The sequence below is a fragment of the Buteo buteo genome, chromosome 11 (genome assembly GCF_964188355.1).
Source record: "Buteo buteo chromosome 11, bButBut1.hap1.1, whole genome shotgun sequence".
In the NCBI taxonomy this organism is placed as follows: domain Eukaryota; kingdom Metazoa; phylum Chordata; class Aves; order Accipitriformes; family Accipitridae; genus Buteo; species Buteo buteo.
In genome coordinates this window covers 29,382,534-29,410,530 of record NC_134181.1, presented here as the reverse complement: position 1 = coordinate 29,410,530, position 27,997 = coordinate 29,382,534, and the positions used below count along the sequence as shown (strand labels likewise).

At 56.3% G+C, this 27,997-nt stretch overlaps 1 protein-coding gene across 7 annotated transcripts; it reads left to right on the top strand.

Moving 5' to 3' along the window:
• Positions 1–201: 201 nt before the first annotated feature.
• On the top strand, positions 202–26,130 carry ACACB (acetyl-CoA carboxylase beta). Of its 7 annotated transcripts, none has more exons than XM_075041175.1 (53): positions 266–495; positions 987–1,406; positions 4,447–4,579; positions 5,064–5,202; positions 5,496–5,605; positions 5,784–5,865; positions 6,344–6,442; positions 6,762–6,871; positions 7,132–7,242; positions 7,414–7,623; positions 7,883–8,053; positions 8,347–8,508; positions 8,732–8,895; positions 9,369–9,519; positions 9,603–9,706; positions 10,369–10,450; positions 10,961–11,106; positions 11,184–11,334; positions 11,476–11,610; positions 12,129–12,275; positions 12,394–12,582; positions 12,912–13,012; positions 13,101–13,189; positions 13,270–13,394; positions 13,807–13,920; positions 14,009–14,122; positions 14,529–14,618; positions 14,727–14,845; positions 15,102–15,239; positions 15,702–15,801; positions 15,894–16,001; positions 16,194–16,250; positions 16,662–16,703; positions 16,777–16,992; positions 17,093–17,248; positions 17,865–18,068; positions 18,606–18,761; positions 19,148–19,270; positions 19,491–19,760; positions 20,103–20,200; positions 20,369–20,489; positions 20,700–20,810; positions 21,353–21,496; positions 21,580–21,700; positions 21,866–21,962; positions 22,156–22,252; positions 22,487–22,622; positions 22,946–23,123; positions 23,576–23,688; positions 24,341–24,495; positions 24,733–24,903; positions 25,580–25,716; positions 25,846–26,130. In XM_075041175.1, exons 2-53 carry the CDS (start codon positions 991–993, stop codon positions 25,970–25,972), a joined length of 7,140 nt encoding a protein of 2,379 aa, XP_074897276.1. In that variant the 5' UTR covers positions 266–495; positions 987–990; the 3' UTR covers positions 25,973–26,130. The 7 variants fall into 7 exon arrangements, 6 of the variants coding, with proteins under 6 accessions (XP_074897280.1, XP_074897279.1, XP_074897276.1 ...); XM_075041174.1 differs by having other exon boundaries at positions 982–1,406; XM_075041176.1 differs by lacking the exon at positions 7,132–7,242 and having other exon boundaries at positions 267–495; positions 982–1,406.
• The last annotated feature ends 1,867 nt before the right edge of the window (positions 26,131–27,997 follow it).

Genomic DNA, 27,997 nt, shown 5'->3' with positions numbered 1-27,997 from the left:
GGGGGAGTGGGGGGGTGCATGGGTGTCCCTGCTCCCTGCTGGGGAGGCAAAGCCGCAGGTGCGGGAGCTTGTCCTTCTCCTTGTCCCCGTGACCAGGCACGGAGCCAGGGCACTTCTGTCCCCCAAGGATCGGGTGTCCTGGCTGGCCGTGACCAGGCTCCCCTCCCTGCCCCACCACCACCCTGGCTTTCCACTCAAAGTTTTCCAGGCACATTAACAGGGAAATATTTCTGCTTGACGTTACTGTCACGTGCAAGAACGCAACAGTAACGCGACCGTGAGACTCAGGGGACGTGGGGGGCCGGGGCACATGCTCCCCCTACGGCGTGGCTCTCGCCCTGAGGCCTGGCACCGCGCCGGCTTTTTTGGCTCGACGTGGACGGAGTGACCGGCCGAGATAAGCGTGACCAGGAGTCGCGGTACGGGCAGGCGCAGCCGGCGTTTGTCCCTGCTGGGGCGGAGAGAGGGGGGGACCCACGGAGCTCGGCACCTATGGTGAGTGGCCCTTTCCCTCAGGAAGGGGCCTGGGCTGAGGGGAGCGTGGCGGGGCTTTGGTGGTTTTCCCTCACGACCGCCTGTAGCTTTTACTGCCTGTAGAGATTTGGGGTTTTGGTTTAAGGGCCCCCTGATCTGTGAGGAGATGGGGCAGCGGTCGGTGGGGCAGCCTCACTGTTATCCTTAGGATGCTGTGAGGAGGTGGGGAGGCGAGGGGCCATTTTAGGTGCCACGTGAAGGCAGAGCAGAGCTCTGTGTGTGTGTCAGTGTTCCCCCCCCAGCTCCTGTTTTAGGGAGTAAAAATAGCTCCAGCTGAGCCTTCAGGTGGCCTGACCGAGCTGGAGAGGGGTCTGGCTGGGTGTTGTGGGGGGCTGCTGTGTGGGGTGTAGTGGGGAAGAGGCCTTGGTGTTTTAGGGGGTGGCTCCTGTGACCCCAGACTGGCTGATGGGGGTCCTCCCTGACAGAGTGTCTCTGTGCCTCTCCCAGGGCAGGTGAATGCTGCTGGCTGCCCTGTTCCTGCAGGTGCTGGTGTGGCTCATCTGGGCCAAAATGTCCAGCCCTCAGCCCGGGGAGGAGGAGAAGCTGGAGCAGACCCCGGCAGAGCCGCTGGCTGCTCCCACCATAGCCAAGCCACCAGCACGGGCAAGCCCCCCGGCCCCCAACCCACCACCGCGGGCCAGCAAGGCTGCGGCGGGGGACCAGGAGCAGATCGTGGTGTACAACCCTGCTGCTCTCCGCCGGCCGGCCCTGGCCAAATTTGTGCTGGGGTCCTTCGATGACAACTCCTCCGATGATGAGCTGGTGGCTGCAGCCTTTAGGATGGGCAGACGGTGCAGCCTGGCTGGGGCGGGGGGCACCGGCACCGAGACCCCTGCTGTGACCGCCTTGCTGGAGCCTGCTGCCGGCATGAGGTATGACACGTGGGGTAGGGAGCAGTGGTGGTCCAAAGATGCCCCATTTGGGGTGGGCAGATAACCTGTTGTGGGCTCATTTCTCAGGGACCTTGTTGCTAAAATTGGGGTGCACGTGTTTCTCGAAGCCACAAATTGATGCCCCTGTCCTGCCCCTTTGGGCTAGGTGCTGCATGAAAAACCCTGATAATAAGGTTAATGGCAGCACCCCGGGAGAAGCAGACATGCCCAAGTGTTCTGTGTGACAGCAGCGCCACATGCACAACTCCAGCGAGGACTGGGGCTGGGGTTGCTCCGTTACAGCGATTTTGGATGTCAAAGAACAGGGTGGAAAGTGCTTTTAGTGTGCATGGCATTCCTTCAAACGCAATCCCCAGTGCTGCAGCCAAATTGCCCAATTGCTCCTGTTTTCTCACAGCTTCCTCTCATTTTGCTGCTTCTCTCTGTCCCTGCACTACCTCCTGGTGCTGGGAAAGGCTGTGCTGATGCACACAGGCACAGGCTGCGGCTGTGGTTGGCACAGTAGAGGGGTACCTCGGAGAGCAGGGATTTTCTTGTGTGACAAGACAAGACTGGGGTCACTTGTGGTGGTGAGCGTGCGGATGGGCAGCAGTGGGTGCTGCTGGTGTTTTCCCTGTGCTCACTGTTCTTCTGGGTGCACATTTTGTGCATGACCATTGCTGGAGGCATTTCATGATGTGTGTGTAAACCTGTAAGTGGAGCTGAGCCTTTTGACAGGGCACCTGCATGTGCAAATGTTGCCTTGTGCCCCCAGGGCTGGGACCTGCTCCTGCTGCCACCTATACTTTCCTTCTGCTACGACGGGGGGATGTTTACACGCTCCTGCTATTGCACATGGGGAAACAGAGCATCCTGGGAGGAGCGGGGTACCTGGAGTGTTCCTGAGCTGCTCCTGCCCTTCCTCTGCCCTTGCAACTATTGCAGATAAATTATTCAGGGCAGAAAAGTAGCTCTTTGGTAGTTCGTTTTGCGATGAGTTGATAAAAAGTGGATGAGCTTTGTTCTGTGGGTAGCTTCGCAGTGCCTTTTGCCCAGTGCTGGCAGGGCTGTGGGGCAGCTCGGTGCTGCCTGCTGGCTTGTGCAGAGCAGCCTCCCATGCGAGCACAGCTGACGGCCATTATAAATAACTGGAAACAAAGCGCAGCTGCCTAGCTCCTCCTGGCTGCTCTGCTCCAGGTTAAAAATAAAAGACCTTTGGCTATGGGGACATGTTATGAAACTTGACAGCCCAGCGGTGTCTTCTTGCCTAGCTGGGGTTTTGGGCAGTTTCATGCACCGCGCTGCCGGCGGGAAATCGCTGCTGCTCATCTGCGCTTTAACATGGGAGGAATTTCCTTATGTCGCTGCCTGAGTCATGTTGTAGACGTGGCTGGTGCAGTTCGCAGGACGGGACGGGTGTGCTGGCACAGGCTTCATGGTGGGGTTCAGGGTTGTGGGAGGGAGGTGGGCAGTGCAGCTGGCCCTGGGAGAGCAGCAGAGCTGCTGAGCGGCACGGGGGATGTGCCAGAGTGCGATAAACCCAGCACCGCTGGGTGCTGTAGTGCTCCAGCTACTTGGAAAAATACCCTGAGTGCATGGAGAGATTGGGACATTTCCCAGCCTCCTAGGGGGTTTTGACACATTTCCCCTTAAAATAAATGTGCCAAGTGCTACTAGTGTGATATCTGGTCATTTGGGGGGGTCCTTCTTCCTTTGCTTATTTATAGCTCATCCATGGAATAACAATCAACAGTTCAAAACCTGGCTGAGTTATGAGGGGCGAATGTGAATCTGCTAATTAAAATAGAAAGTTGCTTAAAACTCTGGGCAGAGCTGCGGGAAGGCATGTGCCTGGCAGCCAGGGAGGTCCCTGCCTGCCCATGATGGGCTGCCGGTGCTGCCAGAGCCTCCTGTGCCCGCTGCCACTGTGCCAGGAGGTGGGAGGCGTGAGGGCTGCCTGAGCGCTGCTGGGGCTGGAGCCCTGCGGAGGGGCTGGTCTGGCCATCCTGCTGCCAGCGCAGCCCACTCTGACCTGCCAGCTTTGGGGATGCATGATGGCCTGTGAAACAGGGAATAGACTCCGGAGGGCATGGAAGTGCCTTCAGTGGAAAACCATGGTAAGGGTGAGTCTGGCCAGCAGCGTGGTGAGCTTGGGAAGGTGTTTTGGGGTTGTGGAGCAGGCAGCGCGGGCAGGATGGAGTCTGGTCTGGCAAGGAGCTGGGGCTGCTGTTGTTGCAGGTTGTGCGAGAGCAAATTCCCAAGGCAGCTGCTGGGAGTGGTGCATCCTGCTCTTTGCAAGGTTTCTTGCACAGCACTGCCTGCTCTTTGCTTTCCCTTAGGTGACCCTCGTGCAGCTTGAGGTGGTCTTGTAGGGGCACCTCCAGCCGCACCCCTCGGAGACCTGGTGCTTGTGCCGTGGGATTTAGAGGCAGCAATCCTGCTTGCCTTGCATGGATGCTGGGGAAGGGATGCTCTGTGCCATCCCCTGTATGTGTTCCTACCACCCAGCCGGGCTGCTCCAGGCTTCGTCCAGGGATGTGGGTGATAGATACACCTCTGCAATGGGGCTTGGTGTGAACCAGGAGCTGCAGGGGCTTTGCAGCAGACTTCGGCCGCTGCAAAGGGGCATTTGTGTGTGTAACGATCCTAGCGGGGCGGGGGGGCTGTTTGTGGAACCTCTGTTCACCCCAAATTGCTTGCCCCATATAACTCAGTCAAAAGTACTTTTCCTCTGCGGTGTTACAGCGAGTGTTAAATGTCCCTGGAGAGATCCCAATGCATGACAGGGATCTGGTAGCGAGGAAGGTGAATCCCAATGTTCCCTGTGTGTGCCAGCAGGGTGAAGGGTTTTATTGCTTTCCTTGGAAGAAACTGTGGAGGGGGCACCGTCTGGTCTCCAGTGCCCGCTGCTGCAGGCTGCCGGGCTCTCTGCAGATCCGACCCCCAGGGAAGCCAGATCCAGCAGCAGCACGAGTCGCGCCCTGCGAAGGTTTGCTCGTGCAACTGCAGGCTTGCTGATGGCCATCACATCCTGCCGCAGGCCTAGCATGTCCGGGCTGCACCTGGCAAAGAGGGGCCGCGAGCACAGGAAAATGGATCTGCAACGGGACTTCACCGTCGCTTCGCCGGCAGAGTTCGTGACCCGCTTCGGGGGCAACCGTGTCATCGAGAAGGTCTTTCCCATGCACCCCTGCCTTTGCCTGGGTGGTGGGTTGTTGCTTTTCATGGCAGCATCCTCGAGTGTTGCCTAAGACTCCCGTGCCCACCAGGCGCAGACCAATGGCAGCCTGGGGCAGCCCAGAGCTGTTCATCCCCCAGCTTCACCCACCCTCACGGGCTGGAAACCCTCCCAACGCTGCCCTTGCATGGCAACTGCTTGCAGCAGCTTTGCATGGCTGGCACAAATGAAGGCCAAAGCCCCGTCCTTTGTTAGCCCCAGTGCCAGGCACCAAAGCTGCTGTTAAGGAGCCTCCTCCTCCACCAACATGTACAAGGCTGTTGCAAAGTGCCCATGTTAGCACAGCTGCCCTGCTTTGCTCACCACCCGTGCCCAGCCCTCACCTCCATGCTGCCATCCCTCAGGGCCGCGTGCCCAGCCCCATGCCCCAGCAGCAAGGAGAGGTTTCAGCCAGACACCCTGCTTCCCCATCGCCCCAGGTCCTCATCGCCAACAATGGCATTGCCGCTGTGAAGTGCATGCGCTCCATCCGTCGGTGGGCCTACGAGATGTTCCGAAATGAGCGTGCCATTCGTTTCGTGGTCATGGTGACCCCTGAAGACCTCAAGGCTAATGCGGGTAATTTCTAAAAGCATCCCAGTGAGAGGTGTTCCCTGCCCTGGGGCTGAGCCAGAGCAGCCCTTTCCTTCTCCCTGCACTGCTGCTGGGTACCGTGGGGGGCTCTGCACAGCCCAGGGTCACACACTTTCCTCCTGTGCAGCCAGATCCAGGAGTAAATAATTCCCGCCCACCCCAACCACCCCCCAACCTCCCCAGGATGGAGAATTTGGGGAGAGGGTGCAAGGGGCACCATGCAAGTGAGATGTGGCTTAGGGGACTGGCTCCCACTGCTGCCATGCGCTGTCTTTCAGAGTACATCAAAATGGCAGATCACTACGTGCCTGTCCCCGGGGGGGCCAACAACAACAACTACGCCAATGTGGAGCTGATCGTGGACATTTCCAAACGGATCCCAGTCCAGGTAGCAGCCAATCACGGGCCTCACATCTCTTTTTCGAGGGAAGCAGATGGGGACGAAGGGGCACTCAGAAATGGGGTGACATCCCTCCATGCAGAGGAGGCAGGCGCGATGCTGTGGGCGATGGGAGGATGCCAGCGCAGGGACGTAACAGCTCGCACTGCTCCTTCTCTTGTGCCAGGCGGTGTGGGCTGGCTGGGGACATGCCTCAGAAAACCCCAAGCTGCCAGAGCTGCTGCAGAAAAATGGGATAGCTTTCCTAGGTAAGGTCTCTCTGCCTTCCCTGTGCCAGCGGGAGCAGTGGGCATTGGGCTAGTGTGTGCGTGCACGCTCGCTCCTTAGGGACACTGCTGGTCAAAGCCCGTTTTGTGTGTCTGGCACGTCCATCCTGTGGTGTGGCAGTCCTCAGGCCAGTTTCCTGGAGCTGTCCCAGGAATCCTGCTGTTTTCTGGGTTTTCCCTGTAATGCTCATGATGATGCAGCATTTACAGAGGAACGTTGAGTGGGACCAGACCTCGTAGTCTGCCCAGCCAGAGGACAGCCCAGGCGCCCACTTGGAGAAGGATCAAGCTCCATCCTGAACTGGGCAGTGGGTTTGGGGGTGTTTCCCACGTCCCCACCCTTTGCAGAAGGGCTGATGGTGCAAGCTCAGTGGGGAGCAGCTTTCTGCAGCATCCGTGTGATGGGGACAGGCTGGCTGGTGAGGCTGGCCCAGCTCACCCCTTCCCTCCCTGTTCGAAGGTCCCCCCCGCGATGCCATGTGGGCACTGGGGGACAAAGTTGCCTCCACCATTGTGGCTCAGACGGTTCAGATCCCCACGCTGCCGTGGAGCGGGAGTGGTAAGCGCCTCCTCCCCAGCCCTGCACACCCTCCCCGCTCCCTCATTTCTCTCCTCCCTGCCCCTCCTTCTCCCCCAAAGCAAGTGCCAGGGTTGGGGTCCCTGGCCCATCTGGCTGCAGAGTGTCTCCAGATATTGGGGACCGCACTGCAGCTGAGCAGCTGCTGGTTCAGGCACAGGGGTGTTTGGAGATGGGGGTGCCTGGAAACAGGGGAAATGGCATGTGCCAACATGGGGTTCCTCAGCTCCCTGGGCACAGCCAGCATGCCACTGCAGCCATTCCACCCTGGTGGTGACTGTAGCCTTGACTGTGCCCACAGGTCTGGTGGCCCAGTGGTCCGAGGAGGACCAGAAGCATCGGCAAATGATCAGCATCCCCCTCGAGACGTACAAGCAGGGCTGTGTGAAGGATGTGGAAGAAGGCCTGGAGGTAAAGCTGAGCCCACAGGCAGCTGCTTGTCTCCCATCCACCATTATTTCTCTTCAGAGCTTGCATGCCCTGGGCCTTTTGGCCTCCCAGCACGTGTGACAGAAATGCAAGGATGTTTCAGCAGCATTTCGTCCCTCTGCATGGATGCGGCTTGGGGCAATCCTGCTTGGGGATGCATGGGGCTGGGGCAGGGTGGACTGTGGGGGTGATGGGTTGGGGTCCAGAGCACTTCAGACACCCCAGTCCTTGTCCCCCCTCAGGTGGCCAAGAGGATTGGCTACCCACTGATGATCAAGGCAGCAGAAGGAGGTGGGGGCAAAGGCATCCGAAAAGTGGAGGCAGTGGAGGAATTTGGCACCTGCTTCCGGCAGGTGAGAGGTGCCCGGCGTCCCCATCCCCGTCCCATCTTGGGGCATGCAGCAGGGTCCTGCTCACACTCTAGGCATCTTGTGCTTCCCACCCGGGCTCACCACAGGATCTGCTTCCGTCCTGGGATGAATTTGGGGGGTGATGCCAGAGCATGACCCTCTGTCTCACTGCAGGTGCAGGCGGAGGCGCCTGGGTCCCCTGTCTTCCTGATGAAGTTGGCGCAGCACGCGCGGCACCTAGAGGTGCAGGTGCTGGCCGATGAGTATGGCAATGCCATCTCCCTCTTTGGCCGCGACTGCTCCATCCAGCGCCGGCACCAGAAGATCATCGAGGAGGCGCCCACCACGATTGCGGCACCCTCCGTCACCGAGGTGATGGAGCAGGTGGGTGGCCCTGGTCTTAGGACAGTACAAAGTTTTAGTGAGAAACTGGTTTGATCCTTGCTGGGTTTATTGTGGGTTTTGGCACCTGAAGCTTCTAAGGAAGGGAGGGACCCCCCCAATCTGAGAGGGGACCCCCAGCCCTGCTTGTCTTCTTGGGTCCATGCAAGGACACTGCTGCCATTTTGCTTGGGAGACCCCGACTCTGCTGCAGTGAACAGAGGATCATTACTCTCCACGGTGGTTTCGCCCTCTCCTGCAGTGCGCGGTCCGCCTGGCCCAGATGGTTGGCTACGTGAGCACGGGCACCGTTGAGTACCTCTACAGCAAGGACGGGAGCTTCCACTTCCTCGAGCTGAACCCGCGCCTGCAGGTGGAGCACCCTTGCACAGAGATGATTGCGGATGTCAATCTCCCTGCTGCCCAGCTGCAGGTACCTGAGTGCACACAGGTGACTTTGTGAGGCATGTTAGGTGAAGCAATTTTGTAATTTAGGGAGAAGTGCTAGGCTGGAGCCTGGCAGAGGGAAGCTGTCCCACATAACAGCATGCAAGGTGCAGGTAGAAGCAATGTAGCATTCCTCCTTCGCTTCTGCCGGGAGCAGCTGCCTGCAGCATGATGCCTCTTCCCCTTGCTCTTCATTCAGACCACCTGTCGATGTCTCCTGGTTGTAATTTTGATGCTAAAATCTTGTTCTGGCAGCTGAAGTCCTCATTTCTCATGCAGATTGCAATGGGCATCCCCTTACATAGGATAAAAGACATCCGGCTGCTGTATGGGGAGAGCCCCTGGGGCGATACACCCATCTGCTTCCGCAGCCCCACCAACACCCCAGTGCCCAGGGGCCACGTCATTGCTGCCCGGATCACCAGTGAGAACCCCGAGGAGGTGAGCCGGGAGATGGACTCTAGTGCACTGGCCCTGCATGTGGGGACAGGGTTGTACAGGGCACAGTCCTCCTCAGCCGGATAATGTTCATGGGCATTGAAGCCATGGGATTGGTGAGATCTGCGTGCAGACTGATAAATGGCACAGGGATTCCCCTTCCCTGTTTACTCTGCATGAGTCTCAAGCCTGGTTTCTCCATGTCTCCTGCTCTGTCTTCACCCAGGGTTTCAAGCCCAGCTCGGGGACAGTGCAGGAGCTGAACTTCCGCAGCAGCAAGAACGTTTGGGGGTACTTCAGTGTGGCGGCGGCCGGGGGGCTGCACGAATTCGCAGATTCCCAGTTCGGGCACTGCTTCTCGTGGGGAGAGAACCGGGAGGAGGCCATCTCGTGAGTGCAGTGGGATGGCATGGAGAGCAGGTGTCCCCGGGAAGATTCGCAATTGATGCATGAGCTGGAAAAAGTGGCATTTATCCTAGAGAACCAGAATGGTGCCACTGTGCTGAGCAGGTTGTTTGTGCTGCAGAGACTAGCCAAAGCCAAAGTTTTTGGACTGTGGTGGTGCTACGGCCCCAGTTTATCAATGTGATCCTTAAAGGCACATTGTAGTGATCTGCTAAGCACATGCTTAGTGCCAGTGAACAGCAATGGTCATTCAGTAATCGAGCAAAATTTATGAGTCTGTCTTGGGTATTTAAGTGTTTCATTAAGTCAGTGCTGACTGTGGGGCTGTTTCATCCAGGTGTGAGGGCGTCCAGGGCTTGGGAACTCATCACTCTGGTCTCTGTGGTTCCTCAGTTTTCTCTGCTGAAAGCCAAGCACCACCTCATCGGTCATTAATGGAGGGTTTTGCTCCCTAAAAGGAACATGGTGGTCGCCCTGAAAGAGCTGTCTATCCGTGGGGATTTCCGGACCACAGTAGAGTATCTGATTAAGCTGCTGGAGACAGAGAGGTTCCAGAACAACGAGATAGACACTGGCTGGCTGGACCATCTGATTGCCGAGAAAGTGCAGGTGGGGGAGACTGGCCACCCTGGGGTCACCACTCTCCTTCTGGTGTAAGACCCAAACCCTGTTATTTTTGCCCACCCCCCCAGGCAGAGAAGCCAGACACAATGCTGGGTGTCGTCTGCGGTGCCCTGAATGTCGCGGATGCCGCCTTCAGAACGTGCATGACCGAGTTCCTGCACTCGCTGGAGAGGTGTGGAGTGGGGGCTGCCTGTCGGGGACTCGGCCATGCCATGGGCACAGGGGTTACAGGCATTGCATGTCCTAAAGGGCTGCTCCTGGCAGCCCATGTGGCTCCTGCAATCATGGAGGCCCGAGTTTTTCTCTCCCTGGGCCATCTTCCTTCCCCCTTTTGCTGCAAAAGCTTTGCAAATCTGGAGGCAGTGCCTGTGGCACTGCAACAGCCTGGGAAAAAGGGTACCTGCTGTGACTCACAGCTCTGGCTTCTCAGCTATCGCTTTGTCTGGAGAGGGGAAAAAGTTTCACACGTTTGGGAAAACGTCTTTCAAGGGAAAGTAGCTTGGTGGAACGCAGCTTGCTTTTGTTTTTGCACTTGAATGTCAAGGTTATTCCTCTGGCCTTGGAAGACGCCAGGGGCTCTCCCTCGTGTCTTTATCTGAGCATGTTTTGCTGGTGTCTGGCCTGCCTCCGGATGCGTTTTTTTACAAGGTGCTCATGTAGGTCATTTAAAGCACATGCTTGTTCCCTCCGGTCACCTTCACACCCTCCCGCAGTCAGCTCAGAGGCTGCATGGCCCGACGCCAGCAGCACCGCTGACATCTTGCACACTTGGCTCCTTGCTGGCGTGCAAGGCAAGCAATACTTGTGGTGCCAGACCCATTCCTTGTGTTTCAGGGGGCAGGTGCTGCCAGCAGCCTCCTTGCTGAACATTGTCGACGTGGAGCTCATCTATGAGGGCATGAAGTATGTTCTCCAGGTGAGGGCTGGGCCGTGCTTCTCCCGAACTGGCCATGGTACTTCTCACGGGGACAAGGACATGTGCTCCTGTCCTGAAGGCAAAAGATGCAATAAATACAAGGTTGTCCTTTAAAAATGTGCAACATAAAAATGAGGTTAATAACCTCATTTTAACTAGACAGACATTTTCATACATCCTTTTGCCCTGAGTTTAATAAAGTATCTCCTTTTCTTGCTTTTAAACCCAATTGAACTTCTTGCAAAAACTCCCTACTTACAATGAAAGCAGCAGGTGAGCCGTGAGTTAACCGAGCTCCAGGCTGTGAGCTGAACCAGCTCTTTGGTGCAGCCTGAAGTTGCTGTCTCCTGCCCTCCCCAGCACAGCCCCATCCCATGGCAGCATGCTGCTCCTGCACTGACCCTTGCAACAAGCATGGGGAGATGTTCCTCACCCCCCACCATTCCCCCAAGGCTGTTGCACACATTTCAGGGGGTTGCACTGAGGCCTCTCCCTGGCCGCTGCCCACAGGTTGCCCGCCAGTCCCTGACGACGTACGTCATCATCATGAACCACACTCACATAGAGATAGACGTGCACCGGCTGAACGATGGCGGGCTGCTGCTCTCCTATGATGGCAACAGCTACACCACCTACATGAAGGAGGAGATTGACAGGTACTTCTTCCTTGGGCCCCCACTGGCCCTCCCCGCTGAATGGCAGCTGGTTGGTGAGACCTTTCCCTCTCCTTAAGATACCGCATCACCATCGGCAACAAAACATGCGACTTTGAGAAGGAGAAGGACCCGACGGTGCTGCGTTCACCCTCCGCAGGGAAGCTGCTGCAGTACAGGGTGGAGGACGGTGGCCACGTGGCTGAGGGGAGTGTTGTTGCGGAGATCGAGGTGAGTTTTGCAGAAGAGTCTGGAGGGGCTCCGTTCCTGCAGTGCTGGTGGGTGGCAAAAATGAAACCCACCAATGCTCGAGGTGCTCTGCAGTGTGCGGGTGCTGTGTGCTCGGTGACCGTTTCACCCATCCTCGCCCAGGTGATGAAGATCATCGTGACGCTGGCAGTGGAGGAGGCTGGGCAAGTGCACTACATCAAGCGGCCGGGCGCGCTGCTGGAGGCAGGCTGCGTCATAGCCCGGCTCGAGCTGGATGATCCCACCAAAGTGAAGCCCGTGAGTCTGCTGGGGGCTGGCCATGCTGCTGTTCCCTCCTGTCTGCTCCCAAACAGCATCCTGCAGGGCATCGGTGACACTCACTGGGGGGACAAATGGAGGAGCTGCCCTGAGTGGGGCAGCAGCAGGGATGTGTCCTCATGCTGGCACAGGGTGGCACTCATATGGCCATGCTGCATCCCCTAGCCAGCTGCGCTGGGGCTCGAGTGGCTGCTCCGCGTGCCGTAGTGTTGCTCTGCATAAGCATCCCATGCATGCTTACTTAGTGTGCAGAAGCTTACATGGAATTTTTTGTGTATCTATAGCACTCTGTCTACATCTCCAATTTTTCTGCATTGTTTACATGTTGGGGCACTGGCAGAGACATGAAGCTGAATGTTAGGTGCTTCCTCTGTATCTAACCAAAAGCAGATGCTGGAGGGGTTGTGCGGTTTCTCTGGGGCAGCTGCAGTTCTTGTGGGGGTCCTTCCCATGTCGGCAAGGACCAGGGCCAGCCCACCTCTCTCTGCTCCCTCCAGGCACAGCCATTCACAGGGGGCCTCCCAGCCCAGCAGACCCTCCCCATCACTGGCGAGAAGCAGCACCAGGTTCTCCGCAAAGTGTTGGACAATCTTACCAATGTCATGAATGGGTACTGCCTGCCTGAGCCCTACTTCAGCACCAAGGTGGGTGCTGGGAGGCAAAGGTGGTCCAGGTGTCCTGCCCCATTGCCTCATGTTTGCTGTGATGGCAAGACAGGCAGCGCCAGTGGGTGCGGGCAGCACCAGCTTCTGCTCCCTGCAGGTGAAGGAATGGGTGGCACAGCTGATGAAGACCCTGCGGGACCCCTCCTTGCCCCTCCTGGAGCTGCAGGACATCATGACAAGCATTTCAGGAAGAATCCCCCTGCCCGTGGAGAAGTCGATCCGGAAAGTGATGGCACAGTATGCCAGCAACATCACCTCTGTGCTCTGCAGCTTCCCCAGCCAGCAGGTGAGTGGTGCAGGGGCTGCACTCCCCAGCTTGACCTTTGCTTCCTTTCTAGCTAGAGCTAGTTAGGAGTTTCTGCCTGAATTTGTCCTGCCAAGAGATGTTATTAAATGAGCGAGGGAAACATTTGTGGTTTTGTGCTTGTGTTTTTATGCTTGCATTTTTGTATTTATTTGTCACTTTGCATTTTTCACCTGGGGAAAAAAAAACCCCAAACAACAAACGAAAGGCTCTGCATACAACAGCACTGTCCCCAGGCAAGCCAGGGACCTGGCAGCCCTGCAGCCATGCTGGCTCCAAGCTGCACTGGACCCTGTGCCCTCTCCATGCAGATCGCCAACGTGCTGGACACCCACGCGGCCACGCTGCAGAAGAAGGCTGAGCGGGAGGTCTTCTTCATGAACACGCAGAGCTTGGTGCAGCTGGTGCAGAGGTGAGCCCTGCACTGTCTGTCACCCCCACCATCCCCGGTCCACATGCCCCCCCCCGTTTTGCAGCATGCTGGGCGCTCTGCTCCCCAGGTACCGCAGCGGCATCGGGGGCTACATGAAGGCAGTGGTGCTGGACCTGCTAAGATGCTACCTGCAAGTGGAGACACAGTTCCAACATGGTGAGGGCTCGGGGGCTCTCCAGAGGGGTCTGTGGGGGTCTCTGGGGAGTCTGCAGGGCTCACCATGCTCTGCCCTGCAGCTCACTATGACAAGTGTGTCATCAGCCTGCGGGAGCAGTACAAACCTGACATGAACCCCGTGCTGGAGAGCATCTTCTCTCATGCCCAGGTGGCAAAGAAGAACCTGCTGGTGACCATGTTAATTGTGAGTACAGCCCATGCCCCAAGACACCAGAAGTAAAGGCTGGCAGCAGGGAAAAGCCCATAAGCTGAGGCAAGCACTGCATTGTTGCAGGACGGGACGCAGCTGCGGGTGGCTGTCACAGCCCTGTGCTTTCCCCTTGAAAGCAGGCGGACAGCTGAGAAACCCCTTTTTTTCTGTTTAATGCATTCCCAGGGTTTGGGTTTTGCATTCAAGTGTCCATTCCTGCCTTGTTAGGGGGACTTTATCTCCCCTCTGTAGCATTGCATTGCTGCACTTGGTTCAAAGAGCAGCATTTTGCCCGTTTTAGTGCCTCGGGTCTTGTCCCCGTTGCCTGTGTGGGGCTGGGAGTGTGAGGTGAAGCCACCCCACAGCGAGGGCCCTGAGCCGAACCATAGTGGTGTGTGCATTGCAGGACCAGCTATGTGGCCGTGACCCCACGCTGACAGACGAGCTGACGGCCATCCTCCATGAGCTGACGCAGCTCAGCAAGACGGAGCACTCTAAAGTGGCGCTGAGAGCCCGGCAGGTCAGCGAGTGCCACGCTGTGCTGTCTGCATCCCTGTCCCCATCCCTGTCCCCGTCCCCTGTGCTCCCAGCCACCTCTCCTCTTGCAGGTGCTCATTGCCTCTCACCTGCCCTCCTATGAGCTGCGGTACAACCAGGTGGAGTCCATCTTCCTCTCCGCTATCAACATGTACGGACACGAGTACTGCCCTGAAAACCTGAAGGTTGGGAATCACGCGATTTTCCACAGAGGGAATTTGACTTTCGGGTGACTTTGGTGAGGAGGTCTGGCTGTAAGTGGCTTAGCCTTAAAAATAGCCAAAAAAGCAATCGAAGCCTTGCTGCAGTGTCTGTGCCTGTGCAGACCAGAGGAGAGGGTGCACCCTGTTTCTGCCAGTCCCCATCCCCTGCTCCTCACACCATTTGGTGGGGGACTGACATGTGGATCCACATCTGGGTCTGGCAGTGTCCCCATGGTGGGCTGGGTGTCCCATGGCACCCCAGTGGCCAGTCCTGCCCAGCCCCACATTGAGGGACTCTTCTGGAACGTGCATCCCCCATCCTGTGATGGGGCAAGGGGGTCCCACTTCATACTTGCCCTAAATATTGCTTTCTCCCTTTCTCTTTCAGAAACTGATCCTCTCGGAAACCACCATCTTTGATGTGCTTCCCATCTTCTTCTACCATACCAACCAGGTGGTGCGCATGGCGGCACTGGAGGTGAGGGCTGGGGCGGTCATGGGGGGGCATGTGAGCTCTGGCGGGTGGCATGGATGTGTGTGGTGGTGGCAGGGTCATGGTGATACCTCCTGCCACCCCCCTCCCCAGGTGTACGTGCGGCGCGGGTACCTTGCCTACGAACTGAACAGCCTGCAGCACCGGCAGCTCTCGGATGGCACCTGCCTGGTGGAGTTCCAGTTCGTGCTGCCCTCCTCTCACCCAAACAGGTATGGAGGCCTCTGCACGCACATCCTGCTCCCCCTGCACATGGTCCTTTTTGCAAAGCTGTTGGGCTTGTATCATCTTCTCCATGCAAAATGTGGGGACCCTTAGAGGGAACTGCCCACCGTGCTCTCCCTTTGCTAGTGGAGCAAGATGAGCCCTCTCTGGGTCAGGGTCCCATGTGGGATCTGCGTGGTTCCTGTTGGACCCAGGAGCGATGCCTCCACTCATGGCTGATGGCTTCCTTGCTCCCCCATGCAGGATGTCTGTCCCCATCAGCATCTCCAACCCTGACCTGGCCAGGCACAGCACTGAGCTCTTCATGGATAGTGGCTTTTCTCCTTTGAGCCAGCGGATGGGAGCTATGGTGGCCTTCAACAGATTTGAAGACTTCACAAGGTGGGGGTGCAGGACACACCTGGCTGGTCATGCATGTGCCTTTTGGGTGCCGCTGCAATCATTAGAGAGCAAAAGGGGGTGGAAGAGCCAAAGCTGGCAGCGGCTGGACAGCACTTAGGGCAGCTCCTGTTCCTCCTGCAGCCGGCGGTTGGGGCTGGGTATTTTCAGTAAGACAGTTAATTGGTGGGGTCATGACATGTCTTTTGGGGGCACGTGGAACCTGGGGGAAGCTTGTCTGGCACAGGTTAAGCATCTGCACATTAACATAGCAGTGCTCAGAGCTGTATTTCATGAGCTGTGGCTTAGCTGTGGGCTGGTGGAGCCAGGTTGAGCCAGTGCATGCCCCTGGCTGCTGCGCTGGTACCCGCATCCGTGCCGCAGCAGGTCCCTGGCTCTGTGCCCTTCAGGCAGGTGGTGGGCACAATGTTCTGACGTGTCACCCCATCCCCACCATTTGGGCAGGAACTTTGATGAAGTGATCTCGTGCTTTGCTAACTCGCCTTCGGAGAGTGCGCTCTTCAGTGAGGCACGAGCCAGTGTCTACGAGGAGGAGGATGCCAAGGTGGGCACAATGCCATTGCTGTCCCCCCCCAGGTGGTGCTGGCATGGCAGTGGTGCTGCTGGTCAGGGTTGACTGGGGGGTTTTGTTGCCAGAATGTCCATGAGGAGCCGATCCATATCCTCAACATCGCGCTCCGCTGGGCTGACCACATGGAAGATGAGAAGCTGGTGCCCATCTTCAGAGCCTTTGCCCAGTCCAAGGTCTGTTTCTGGGGCTGGATCCCCTTTCTGTGGACCCTGCAAGCCAGGGCATCATATCCTAAGGCACTGGCTCATCCCCATGCAGTGCTCCCCAAAATGTTGCACCCCATGGCAGCCACTTGGGTTTTGTTTGCTCCCTCAGTGGAGATGTTTAAGCTCTCGTGACTGGTGGAGTCTTCTGTTTCTATGTAGAAAAACGTCCTCGTCAACTGTGGTCTCCGAAGAATCACGTTTCTCATTGCCCAGCAGGTAAGTGCAAACCGAGCTGCCAACAGGCAGAGTGACTTTAGACACATTGTGCTTCCACCTCCCTAAAATACCTAGAAACATCTCTCAGTACCTTATAGACATAGCGTCACATGATGGATGTACCTACTGTGCATCAGGAGCTGGGAGTTAATTAATGAGGGATTCAATGAGTGATTTATCTCCTGTATTATCCCTTACGTCACTAATGTCTTCAGTAACACATGGTTCCTGCGTGGCCACTCCATAGCTTTAAGTTGCCTTTAAAAGGTGTTGATTACTCCAAGCTTTTTTCCTTTTGGGGGAGGAGGAAGCTTGCAAGATTTTTTCTTTTTAACGAATTCACTGAAAATTGGAAAAATCCTTTGCATGCCAGGATTATTCACATTGAGCTCTCTCTCCCCTTTGCTCTAGAGAGAATTCCCGAAGTTTTTCACATTCAGAGCCAGGGATGAGGTAAGAGCCGCGGTTAGAGCAGAACCCGTCCAGCACTGCCTGACCGACCACTCACCCCTCCATGCTGCACCAGTTTGCAGAGGACCGCATCTACCGGCACCTGGAGCCAGCGCTTGCCTTCCAGCTGGAGTTGAGCCGCATGCGCAACTTTGACCTGACGGCCATTCCCTGCGCCAACCACAAAATGCATCTCTACTTGGGGGCTGCCAAAGTGCAGGCGGGCGCTGAGGCCACTGACTACCGCTTCTTCATCCGCGCCATCGTGCGCCACTCGGATCTCATCACCAAGGCAAGGCACCGCCGGGTCCCCCGGGTGTATGGGCAGAGGTGGGCACATTTCAGGTGCAGGGGTTGCTCCGGCTGCCCCTGAGATGCCCAGTGCGCTGCAGGAGGCTTCCTTCGAGTACCTGCAGAATGAGGGTGAGCGTCTGCTCCTGGAGGCGATGGATGAGCTGGAGGTGGCCTTCAGCAACACTGCCGTCCGCACTGACTGCAACCACATCTTCCTCAACTTTGTTCCGAAAGTCATCATGGATCCCTCCAAGGTGTGTTTCTTGGTGTCCTGCTTCCTGCTGTCAGCATGTTGCTGATCTGGGGATGGAGGCTGCATCATCCCCCATGCTCGGTACCACTGCATGGACGGGCAGCCACCCCCTACGCTGGCTGTCAGACTTGGTCCCATCCAGTGCCCAACCAACCCTGGATGGCGGATGGATTTGGCAGCCCCAGAGGCTCCTGCAACTTAATTTCTGTGTCAGACCTTCGCTGTGGGCTGTTTTCTGGGGAGGTGCTGAGATTTCACGATTTGCAATGATCAGGGATTTTTGTACAGACTTGGACAAGCAGGCAGTTCACAGGAGGGCACGAGGCTGAGCGCCAGGCCCTTCCCCCGGGCAGTGTGTGGTCTGAAGGAGTGGGGCTGTGTCTGTTCAAGAGGCTGTGGGGCACCATCTTTCCCTCTCCCCAGTGGAGAGGTTGGACGGCAGCACCAGCCCCCAGGGATGGAGGCATGGAGAGAGGGAAGGGGCTTGCTCAAAGCAAATCTGAAATGACTGTTTGGGGTGGAGATGCAACATGGCTGCTCTAGCCTTGGCATCGCGTGCTCACGGACAGTGCTGTTCCTGGGGCCATGGACCCATCTGTGTGCTGTCCCATGCTCAGATTGAGGAGTCGGTACGGTCCATGGTGATGCGCTACGGCAGCCGCCTCTGGAAGCTGCGTGTCCTGCAGGCTGAGGTGAAGATCAACATTCGCCTGACACCCACTGCCACTGCCATCCCCATCCGCCTTGTCCTGGCCACCGAGTCTGGCTACTACCTGGATATCAGCCTCTATAAGGAAGTGAGGGACCCCAGCACCGGCAGTGTGAGTAACCGCAGGCGGCAGCTGCAAGCGGGAACCCAACCACGACTGCTTAAGCAGCTATTGGCTATAGCGAAACTTTGGGGTGGTTTCTGCAAAAATCTTTATGCACCTGCAATGCTGGTCTGTTCCAGAGCCCCTGGGACTGTACAGCAGCATTCCCAGGGCTGGCCTGGTTTTGGTCCCCTCTGTGCTGCATCCAGTTGGGCACCTTGGGGTGATGCTTTGCTCCAAAATGGTGCTGAGCCCCAGGGGTGTTGCTGGTGCGTAGTCAGGCAGGTTTTGGTCTGAAAGGTGAAGGTCAGCGTTAGGGTGTTACTGGTACTTGCAGCACAGCAGTGTTGCACTCTGTCCCTTCAATAGCAAAGAGTGGGGTGGAAAATCATGTTGTTTGGTCGAGTGGAGCCACAGGCACAAGCATCTTGGCCAGGCAAAGCTCAGCCGTGCTCCAGCCGTGCGGGGCTCTTGCAGCTTAGCATTGCAGAGAGGACTTGCCTGCACATCCAGGGAAGGCAGCCAATGCTCTGCCCTTCTCTCCAGATCATGCTTCAGTCATATGGGGACAAGCAAGGGCTGCAGCACGGGATGCTCATCAACACCCCCTACGTCACCAAGGACCTGCTTCAGGCCAAGCGGTTCCAGGCGCAGTCCTTGGGCACCACCTATGTGTATGACTTCCCAGAGATGATCAGGCAGGTCAGTCTGGCTGAGCAGGAGGCTCCAAATTACGGTATTTGCTTTTCTTCCCCACCCTCCCCAGATACTCCCATCTGAGGAAAAGACTCCTGTCCCCTGAGCTGGCAAATGAGAAGAAAAGAGCCCAAGCCCGAACATTTTTGGTTATATGAAGCGTTTCTAAACTGATTCCTAGCTCTTGCAAATTGCCATAGTTGCACTCATGGAGAATGTTTACCAGAAAGCCACGTGCAAGGAGGTCTGCAGCAGCGTGGGGGCTCTAACACGAAGTTTTGCTCACCCCAAGTCCCAGCCTGCTGCAGGAGTGTGCGTCTGTGCTCAGCAATAGCCTCAGAGCTGCTGCAGTCCAGTGCTTTCAGCTCATCCTGTGTGCGGTGTCTCTGCAGGCTCTCTTCAAGCTGTGGGGCTCCTCGGATCTGCACCCCAAGGATGTCCTGACGTACACTGAGCTGGTGCTGGACTCGCAGGGACACCTGGTGCAGATGAACAGGGTCCCTGGAGGGAACGAGGTAGCAGGGGATGATTTGGGAATGGGACAAGAGAAGAGGGGTGGAGGGAAGCTGTGCTGTGGCACATGGGAATGGCTGTTGGTTTCCCCATTCTGGCTGTGTTTAAAGCCCAGGGGATGCTCCTCAAGCAAGCTTTCTATTTGTCGGCTAACGCAGTAACCAGCTCTGACCCCATTTCTCTGGAGGAGCCTGCCCTGCGACCTTGTGCTGTTTTGGGCAGGTGGGGATGGTTGCTTTCAAAATGAAGCTCAAGACCCCCGAGTATCCAGAAGGCCGGGATATAGTGCTCATTTGCAATGACATCACACACAAGATTGGCTCCTTTGGGCCAGAGGAGGACCTGGTCTTCTTGCGGTCCTCTGAGCTGGCGCGGGCTGAAGGCATTCCCCGCATCTACATTGCCGCCAACAGCGGTGCCCGCATCGGCTTTGCCGACGAGATAAAGCACACGTTCCAGGTGGCCTGGGTGGACCCTGCGGACCCCTACAAGGTGTGTGGGCACCTCCCCTCCTGCCATCACAACAAAGAACAGAGGACTTATTTGGGAAAGGAAGGACCAGAGCTAAAATGGGACATAAAACTGTGGGATCAATGCTGGGGAGTAAGCACACACCTGCACCCAGTGCCACAGGGGCAGTTCCCTTCACTTTCCCCAGTGAGGTGGAGATAAAGGTGCCAGTGCTGGCATGGCTGCTTTGTCCAGCCATGGTCCCTGAGCCACTGTTGATGTACAGAGTGGGTTTGGGTTGGGTTTGGAGAGGGGCCGTGCCCCACATGAGCGTGTGCATGGAGGCGGGGATCCACAAATCACCCTCCTCCTCTTTATTTGCAGGGGTTCAAGTACCTGTACCTGACTCCCCAGGACTACACGAGGATCAGCACCATGAACTCAGTGCACTGTGAGCACGTGGAGGAAGGGGGCGAGTCCAGGTGAGCCCTGCTATTCCACAGGGTGCACAGAGCCACCCCAAGCCCTGCCCTGCATCCCCGCCAGGATGCGCCTCCCATGTCCTGGCTCAGCATCCTGCCAAACACATCACAAAAGTGAGTGCTTCCCTCTGTTCTGTCCACACCACCATGGCTCTGCTTTCCCTGCAGGTATGTCATCAAGGACATCATTGGGAAGGACAATGGATTTGGGGTGGAAAACCTGAGAGCCGCCGGTACCATCGCTGGGGAGTCCTCTCGTGCTTACGACGAAATAGTGACCATCAGCATGGTACAGCTGTGGGACCTTCCCCTGCTCTGCTCCTCCCCTCTCTCCTACTTGCTTTTATGGTCACCCTGGGGGGAATAACAGGATGCAACAAGCGACCTGGTGCAACCCAACTGTGCAGACCCCTGCAGAGCATCATTCTCCTGGTGCTCACGGACTGGGCTGCAGCCCTTTCTCTCCAGTAACCTCACATGTCCTTGTGTGTTTGCCCAGGTGACCTGTCGTGCCATTGGGATCGGTGCGTACCTGGTAAGGCTGGGCCAGCGCGTCATCCAGGTGGAGAATTCCCACATCATCCTCACTGGCGTCACGGCTCTCAATAAGGTACCGCGCTCCAGCTGTGTGTCCTACCCTGGCACTGTCCCTCACACCACTACATGCATGGGCTCCTTCTCTGTCCAGTGGGAAAAGGTGGCAGTTCCCTGCACATCACCTCATGGGACCTGTCGGGAGGAGTTGCAGGGGAACTGCAACTGTGCTCGTCTCGCTGAGAATTGAGGGAATGCCACCCTGCAGCTATTTGGTATTGTTTTAGAGGACAGTTCATGGGGCATCACTCCTGGGGCAGGGTGGGATGGCAGAGCTGCCATGGGGACTGTTCAGCTCCGGTCCCAGGGGCAGGACCCATCTCTGGGTAGAATCGTACTGGTTTGAGCTGATTTGAGACCTGCTTAGCTAAACCAATGCACTGGTCTAAAGCAGGATCCCTTTGCTTTAACATCAACCTGGTAGACAGAGGTGGAAATTCAACCTCAAACCAGAGGGGATGTGCCTGTACAGAGGTTTGACTGAACGAACAGAGCAAGGAGGAGCAACTCCTGTGTTAGCAGAGACTGATCTGTGTTTCTGTTAATAATTCTGGCTAGGTGTTGGGACGTGAAGTTTACACATCTAATAACCAGCTGGGAGGCGTGCAGATCATGCATAATAATGGTGTTTCCCATGTCACCGTCCCGGATGACTTTGAGGGGGTCTACACTATCCTGCAGTGGCTCTCGTACATACCCAAGGTAGGAGGGTGCTGCAGGATGGCGGTGTGGGGTGTTATCCTATACCTGGCTGGTGACCTGCCCTTCGGGGCTCTCCCTTGCAGGACAACCGGAGCCCGGTGCCCATCACTGCCATTAGAGACCCCATCGAAAGAGAAATTGATTTTGTCCCTTCTAAAGTCCCCTATGATCCCAGGTGGATGCTGGCAGGGAGACCCCATCCAAGTAAGTGAGGGCAACCCGAGAGCTCAGCAGCAATGCTCCCAAACATATCTTGCAGGTGCAGACCCCTCGTCCTGGTGCAGAAGCTGCTTTTTGCTGTGGGTTGGTGCACAGGGAGCCCTTCAGTGCTCACTGTTGTGCCACTCCACTTTTTCCTGTGTTCTACAGCTCTCAAGGGGACCTGGCAGAGTGGCTTCTTCGACCAAGGCAGCTTCCTGGAGATCATGAGGCCGTGGGCTCAGACAGTTGTGGTTGGCAGAGCGAGGTACAGATGGGAGCAGGGGATGGAGCCCCGGGGCAGAGAGTGATGTGGGGAGGCTGCATGCACAATCAAGCACACTCAAGCCTGGGCCATGGCACTGCTTTTGGGATGGTGATGGGGAGAACCTTTTTGCTGGGGCTGGGGTGCAGCGTGGAGAGGAACTGGCCTCTGCTGAGGCCACCCTGCCTCACTGCAGGCTGGGAGGTCTCCCGGTTGGTGTCATCGCTGTTGAGACCCGCGCCGTGGAGGTGACAGTACCTGCGGACCCTGCCAACCCGGACTCAGAGGCGAAGGTGTGTGGGGAGACCTTAGTGCAGCCAGGAGGAGGCTGGAAGGGAGAGCAGGGAAAAAGCTTAGTGTAATCCTTTGGCATGTCTTGATTTTCCTTAAAGACTGGTGAAATCAAGGGCTCTTGGTCAGTTTGTTTTCTTCCAGCTCTTGCACACCACATGGCACCAACCTGCCAGTGTGGTGTGCCAGGAAGTACCAGCACCAGTCTCAGCACTGCTGCTTGCCATCTTTTGCAGATAATCCAGCAGGCCGGGCAGGTCTGGTTTCCAGATTCTGCTTTTAAAACAGCCCAGGCTATTCGGGACTTCAACCGGGAGCATCTCCCACTGATGATCTTCGCCAACTGGCGAGGCTTCTCCAGCGGCATGAAAGGTACCCATGCTTGGGGTGCCCAGATCCCTGTGAAATGACATACAGCCAGCACTCCTGCTACCCCATGGGGTCCTGGGATGACCCAGCCTACCAGGGTCCTGCCCACACCGCTCCAGGATGTGGGATTGGGGTGGGGAGGTGATGGGGCATTGCCAGGACCCAGGTTCCAGGGCTTGGTGGCTTCCTGCTGGGCTGGTTTTGGGGTGCTTGTTTGGTGTCTCCAATGGAGAAAGGTGGCTTTGGGCAGCTAGGAGGAGGCAAGGGGCAATAGCCTGGCCCACGGCAGTTGGCGTTCCCAGCCACTGAGTCCCTTTGGCTTTCAGACATGTACGACCAAATGCTGAAGTTCGGCGCCTTCATTGTCGATAGCCTCCGGGATTTTAAGCAGCCTGTCCTGGTCTACATTCCACCACACGCGGAGCTGCGGGGAGGCTCCTGGGTGGTCATCGACTCCACCATCAACCCCCTCTACGTGGAGCTCTACGCAGACAGGGAGAGCAGGTCAGCATCCAAAACACATGTGCATCCTCTGTAGCCTCTGTGTGGAGAAATGAGAGCTGGCTCATGGGGTCTGCAGAGTCATAGTCCCACTGGCAGAGACCTCCAGTCGCTTGAGATTTGTATTTTTTACTCTTTAGTTAATCAAACCCATCAGCTAAAAGTTCCAGGGTTCTTACAGAGCAGTGTGGCAGGTGTCTCCTTGGGGATGGCCTCCTGCATCTAGTGAAGGCTCTGGGAGAGTAAAACATGCTTCTGGGAGTTAGGAGGCCTTTTCTCTAACCTGAATTAATGCAAGCTGTAAGGAGTGGGAGGAGACAAGAATCCCAGACTGGAAACAAAACCCTTTTAGGTTTTGTCTCTCCCTAATTCTTAGAAGAGTTTCCTGGACCTCTTGTCCCAGGATTTATTCTCTTGTGCAGACCAGTCCCTGCTTTACCAAAATTTCCTTCCAGGGGAGGCATTTTGGAGCCTGGAGGAACAGTGGAGATCAAGTTCAGAAAGAAAGATTTGGTGAAGACCATGAGAAGGATTGATACGGTTTATGCCAAGCTTGCTGAGCAGCTGGGTAAGGGGGGCATTTTGGCTTGTGGGCATTGGTAGCAGTAAGTCAAAGCATGAGGCTCAAACACCATGGTGGCAATCATCAGGAAATCCTTTAGTGTTCCTCTGTGAACATTTTTTATGGCTTTTCTGATGGCGGAGCCTGCCAAGTGGATGTGGTGGTACTTTAAAACACCTGTCCTGGGGGGTCCATAAATGGTGCTGGACTTTTCTCCCATGCTTTGAGATGAAGAATGGCAATGGCCATGCTGAATCAGTACCTAATGAGATGACACATAGTCATTACAGATCTGCACAGAGGCTGCCTTTAATGCACTGGGTCTCCCTTCACCCTGTGATAGGCTCCTGCCTGCAGTGGATGGTGGGGCTGTGTTGGGAGGTCTTTGTCCCCACACCCCTCCACCCCGCTAAAACACGGTCCCACAAAGTCCTTGCAAATGCCACCTCCCACCTCTCTTGCAGCAGGCACTGAACATGGTGCAGCCCCTTCGGGACCATGGCCTGCTGTGTCTGGGCTCTGGGCAAAACAAAGGGACATGACACTGGGTGCCCCATTTTGTGCCAGAGGTGGCTGCTGTAGGAGCATAGACCCCACAGTGGCCTGTGGACCCCATCAGGGATGGTAGGTGTGCTACTCAGCACGGTGTGTCCCGCAGGGACCCCTGAGCTGTCCGAGGCGCAGCGCAGGGAACTGGAGAAGCAGCTCAAGGCCCGTGAGGAGCTCCTCCTGCCCATGTACTACCAGGTGGCCGTGCACTTCGCCGACCTGCATGACACACCAGGCCGCATGCAGGAGAAAGGAGTCATCACGGTGAGCCAGGGCATCGGTGGGAAGGGGCTTGGCCAGGGGGTATTGCAGTGGCAGCACAAAAGCAGGAGGCAAAGTCCCCTCCTGGGGGTCTGGGCTGCAGCTCAATGTGCCATTCCTGCCCTGCCCAGCAGAGCTGCCTTCAAATTCACTGCTGCGAGCTGTGAGTGCGCAGTTGCTGCACATCAGCTCTTCTTCTTTCTGCAAAGGCAAACCTGGGCTGTGTCCCCATTTCTGCAGGACATCCTGGAGTGGAAGAATGCCCGCTCCTTCCTCTACTGGCGGCTGCGCCGGCTGCTGCTGGAGGAGGTGGTGAAGGTGGAGGTCCTGAAGGCAAACAGCGAACTGAGCCACATCCACATCCAGTCCATGCTGCGGCGCTGGTTCATGGAGACGGAAGGAGCTGCGAAGGTACCTCCAGCCCTGGCTTCCTGAGGCATCCCTGCAGCCACAGGCGTCCCAAGGGCTATCACACTGCTCTCCCATCACTCAGCCATTTCGTTGGTGCCTCTCTGAGGGTTTAAATGTGTGACAGGAATTACTGTTCTGCAGCCCGTGCCGGGGTGGGTGGGCGAGCAGCCCTGAGGCTGGGGCTGTCTCTTCAAATTGGGTGACCTCAGACGGATGCTGGTGCTCAGTGGCAGCAAGGTGGCCCCCAAATAAACATTTTCTACAATCAGATAGGGCTTCCCAGGGCAGAAACGAGGTGTGGGGTCTTTGCACTTGAGCTGCTCTCAAATGCAGGTGCCATGACACACACATCGCCATGTCAGTCCTGTGCTTGCTGAGCTGGGAAATGAGGGCATGCAAAGGAAACATGTTTTACCTTAACTTTTTGCATTTTAAACAGCCCATGAAGGTTTCCTGAGTTTCAATTTCCAGGCTGAACCTTTTACCCAGTAGCCATTACATGGGAGTGGGGGAGTGTGCTATGCCATGCTGTGCTGTATGTGTAGGACTGAGAAGAAAAATCCCATTGCCTAGTTTTGTCATGGGAGGAAGGAAAAAGCCTGAGGCCACAGCAGAAAGGAGAGGCTCAGACTGTGCAGGCAGCAGGATCCCCACCTCATGGTGCTGCTCTCCCCAGGGCTACCTCTGGGACAACAACCAGGTGGTGGTGGAGTGGCTGGAGAAGCACATGCAAGAGGACGATGGCACCCAGTCGGCCATCCGGGAGAACATCAAGTATTTGAAGCGGGACTACGTGCTCAAGCACATCCAGAGGTAAGTGGTTGCAGGACCTGGGATGCAAAGGGTGATGTTGTCCCCTGGGTTGGGGACAGCAGGTGGTGGAGACGAGGTGGTTCTTCCTTCAGCCTCCAAGGCAGTTGCCCTCTCCCATCTGCCTTGCAGCTTGGTCCAAGCCAACCCCGAGGTGGCCATGGACTGCGTCATCCAGATGGCTCAGCACATCACCCGTGCGCAGAAGGCCCAGGTCGCCCATATATTGTCAACAGTGGATAACGATGGCCTATCTTGAGCCAGTGGCCGGTGGCGTGCGGGGCAGGAGAGGCACCAGGACATGCTGCTGCTTATAGGCCAGACCTCACGTCCTCACCCAGTTCTTCAGCCCTTGAACTGAAGCCTTGGACTCTTACCTGTGTGCCTAAATAAAGGATGCCAGTGTTTGTATTTTAAGCCATGAAGGTGGTCTTGCCATCCGTGCAGAGTTCTCTGGTGTTGGGGGTGTTCATTAGAGGGGCAGCTTGGCAGAAGATAAACAAGTCCTAAGCCAAGTCTGGAGTCTGAACCTGGTGCAGAAGTTAGTTTTAAAAAGAATCTAAAATATTTTACTGTGTTTTAGCTGCAAGCCCTGGCCTTAGTCTTTAAAACAAGCCCCAGTGTCAGACACGTCTCGTGAGACTGGATGGAGCTGGAAGTACAAACCGACTGGTCCAGGCACCACAGGGGAGTGGGACAAAGGAGAAGGTCTCCATACAGCCCTGTTGAGGCTGACCAGGCACCAGCACAAGGAAATGTAACCCTGCTTAAGCAGCAGTCTCAAACCGATGTTGTAAAATAAACTCAAGAACTCTGAGGAGCAGTTTGTCTCATCCTTCCCCTTGTTGGGGAGTGATCAGTAGCTGATGGCCCAGAAAAGACAACAGTGAGCTGTGCTGGGAGCTGTTGCAGCAGGAACATCAACGGATCCACCATGGTTTGACTGACCCAACTGTTCCTCTCACCTGTCTCGTGTCCTTTCTGGCTCTGGCCACAGCTCCTTCAGGGTTTTTCAGCCTGCGGCTCCTGTGGAGGATGGAGAGGAGGGAGGACACGGCTCTGGGTGCTCCTGCCTCAGCAACCCGCTTCCTCTGCTGAAGCACAGGGTGAGCCATGGTGAGCTCTCTGCCTGCTCGGACCCGTACCTTGCTTCTCAGGTGGCCTTTAATCAGTTTGGTTCACGGAGGGGAAATTTGAATATGTCTTTTCCAGTGCCTTTGGCTGTGTGGGTGCATCATTTCACCAGCACATGTTTAGCTTTGGCTCGCAAATGGGGAGGCATGACGGTGATGGAAGGTGGGATGCCTGGTTCGAGTGCGGTGCTGGTATTGCTGTGGTGTGGAGGTGTCGGATACCTCCTTGGTCATGCCTGGGCTGGGGAGTCCCACCAGGGTCTGCGGGGAGGTCTCCCTGTCCTGGGGGCAGGGGTGGAAAGGGTGTTACGAGATGCTTTCTGGGTTGAAAGGTATCACTGCACTTTGTCGGGGAAGGGGGGGTGCTGGTGCTTGCTGTAGGGGAGCCAAACTACCACCAATAAAGTGACCACAGTTCTCAAGCAAGTTTTCCTGACCTCTCTTTCTTTTGTCATTGTATAAATGTGGTGGAGCTGAGAAGGGGCCGGTGCCTCTGCTGCTGTGCAGTCCCCTTCCCACAGCACCGAAACTGCTTTAGTTAGAGAGCAGCTCGTAGCATCCTCCTGTGAATGCCTGTCCCTAAACCAGAGCTCTTCCACGCATTTAGCTACAGGATTTTCAGGAACAGATTGACAGCATGGAGAAACAGTTCATACAGTAAATACCTGTAAACTCTTATTCTCCTGGAGGATTTGAGCCAGGGGCAAACCCTCCATTTGGACATAGTATTGTGTCTGTAAAGGCAATGAAGGCTGGGGAAAGCTGCTCTTTTGGAGATAAGCCCTTGCTTCTACTTGCAGATGGGCGCTACATGTGCTCTGTCCATGGAATGAGATGCTTTTCTGTTAGTGGTGGCATGTAAGCAAGTCTTCGAGTCAAGAGAAGGGCCCACTCCTCAGCATGCTCAGACACCGCGGCTGGAGTCAAACATGTCTGAGCTTTGTCCGTTTGTCACCATCCGTAAGTTGCGTGAAACTATTTCCTCATTGGGTTGGATTTCCAGTAGCAAATGCCTCGGAATCACTGTTTAATGCCGAGCTACAGCATGCCATCTGGCAGGAGCTTGCCTGACACCAGAGTAGTTATAGTGCAGCACATCTAGAATGACCCAGGCTTAGTGCTAAGAAATATTTATTTAAAAAAATTAAGAT

Excerpts from the sequence above, each read along its gene's own strand:
- ACACB (XM_075041175.1), top strand. The coding sequence starts at position 991 with ATGCTGCTGGCTGCCCTGTTCCTGCAGGTGCTGGTGTGGCTCATCTGG. Across the intron at positions 16,993-17,092 it reads ACTCGGATCTCATCACCAAG|GAGGCTTCCTTCGAGTACCT; the intron begins GCAAGGCACCGC and ends AGTGCGCTGCAG. Across the intron at positions 24,496-24,732 it reads AGGAGAAAGGAGTCATCACG|GACATCCTGGAGTGGAAGAA; the intron begins GTGAGCCAGGGC and ends CCATTTCTGCAG.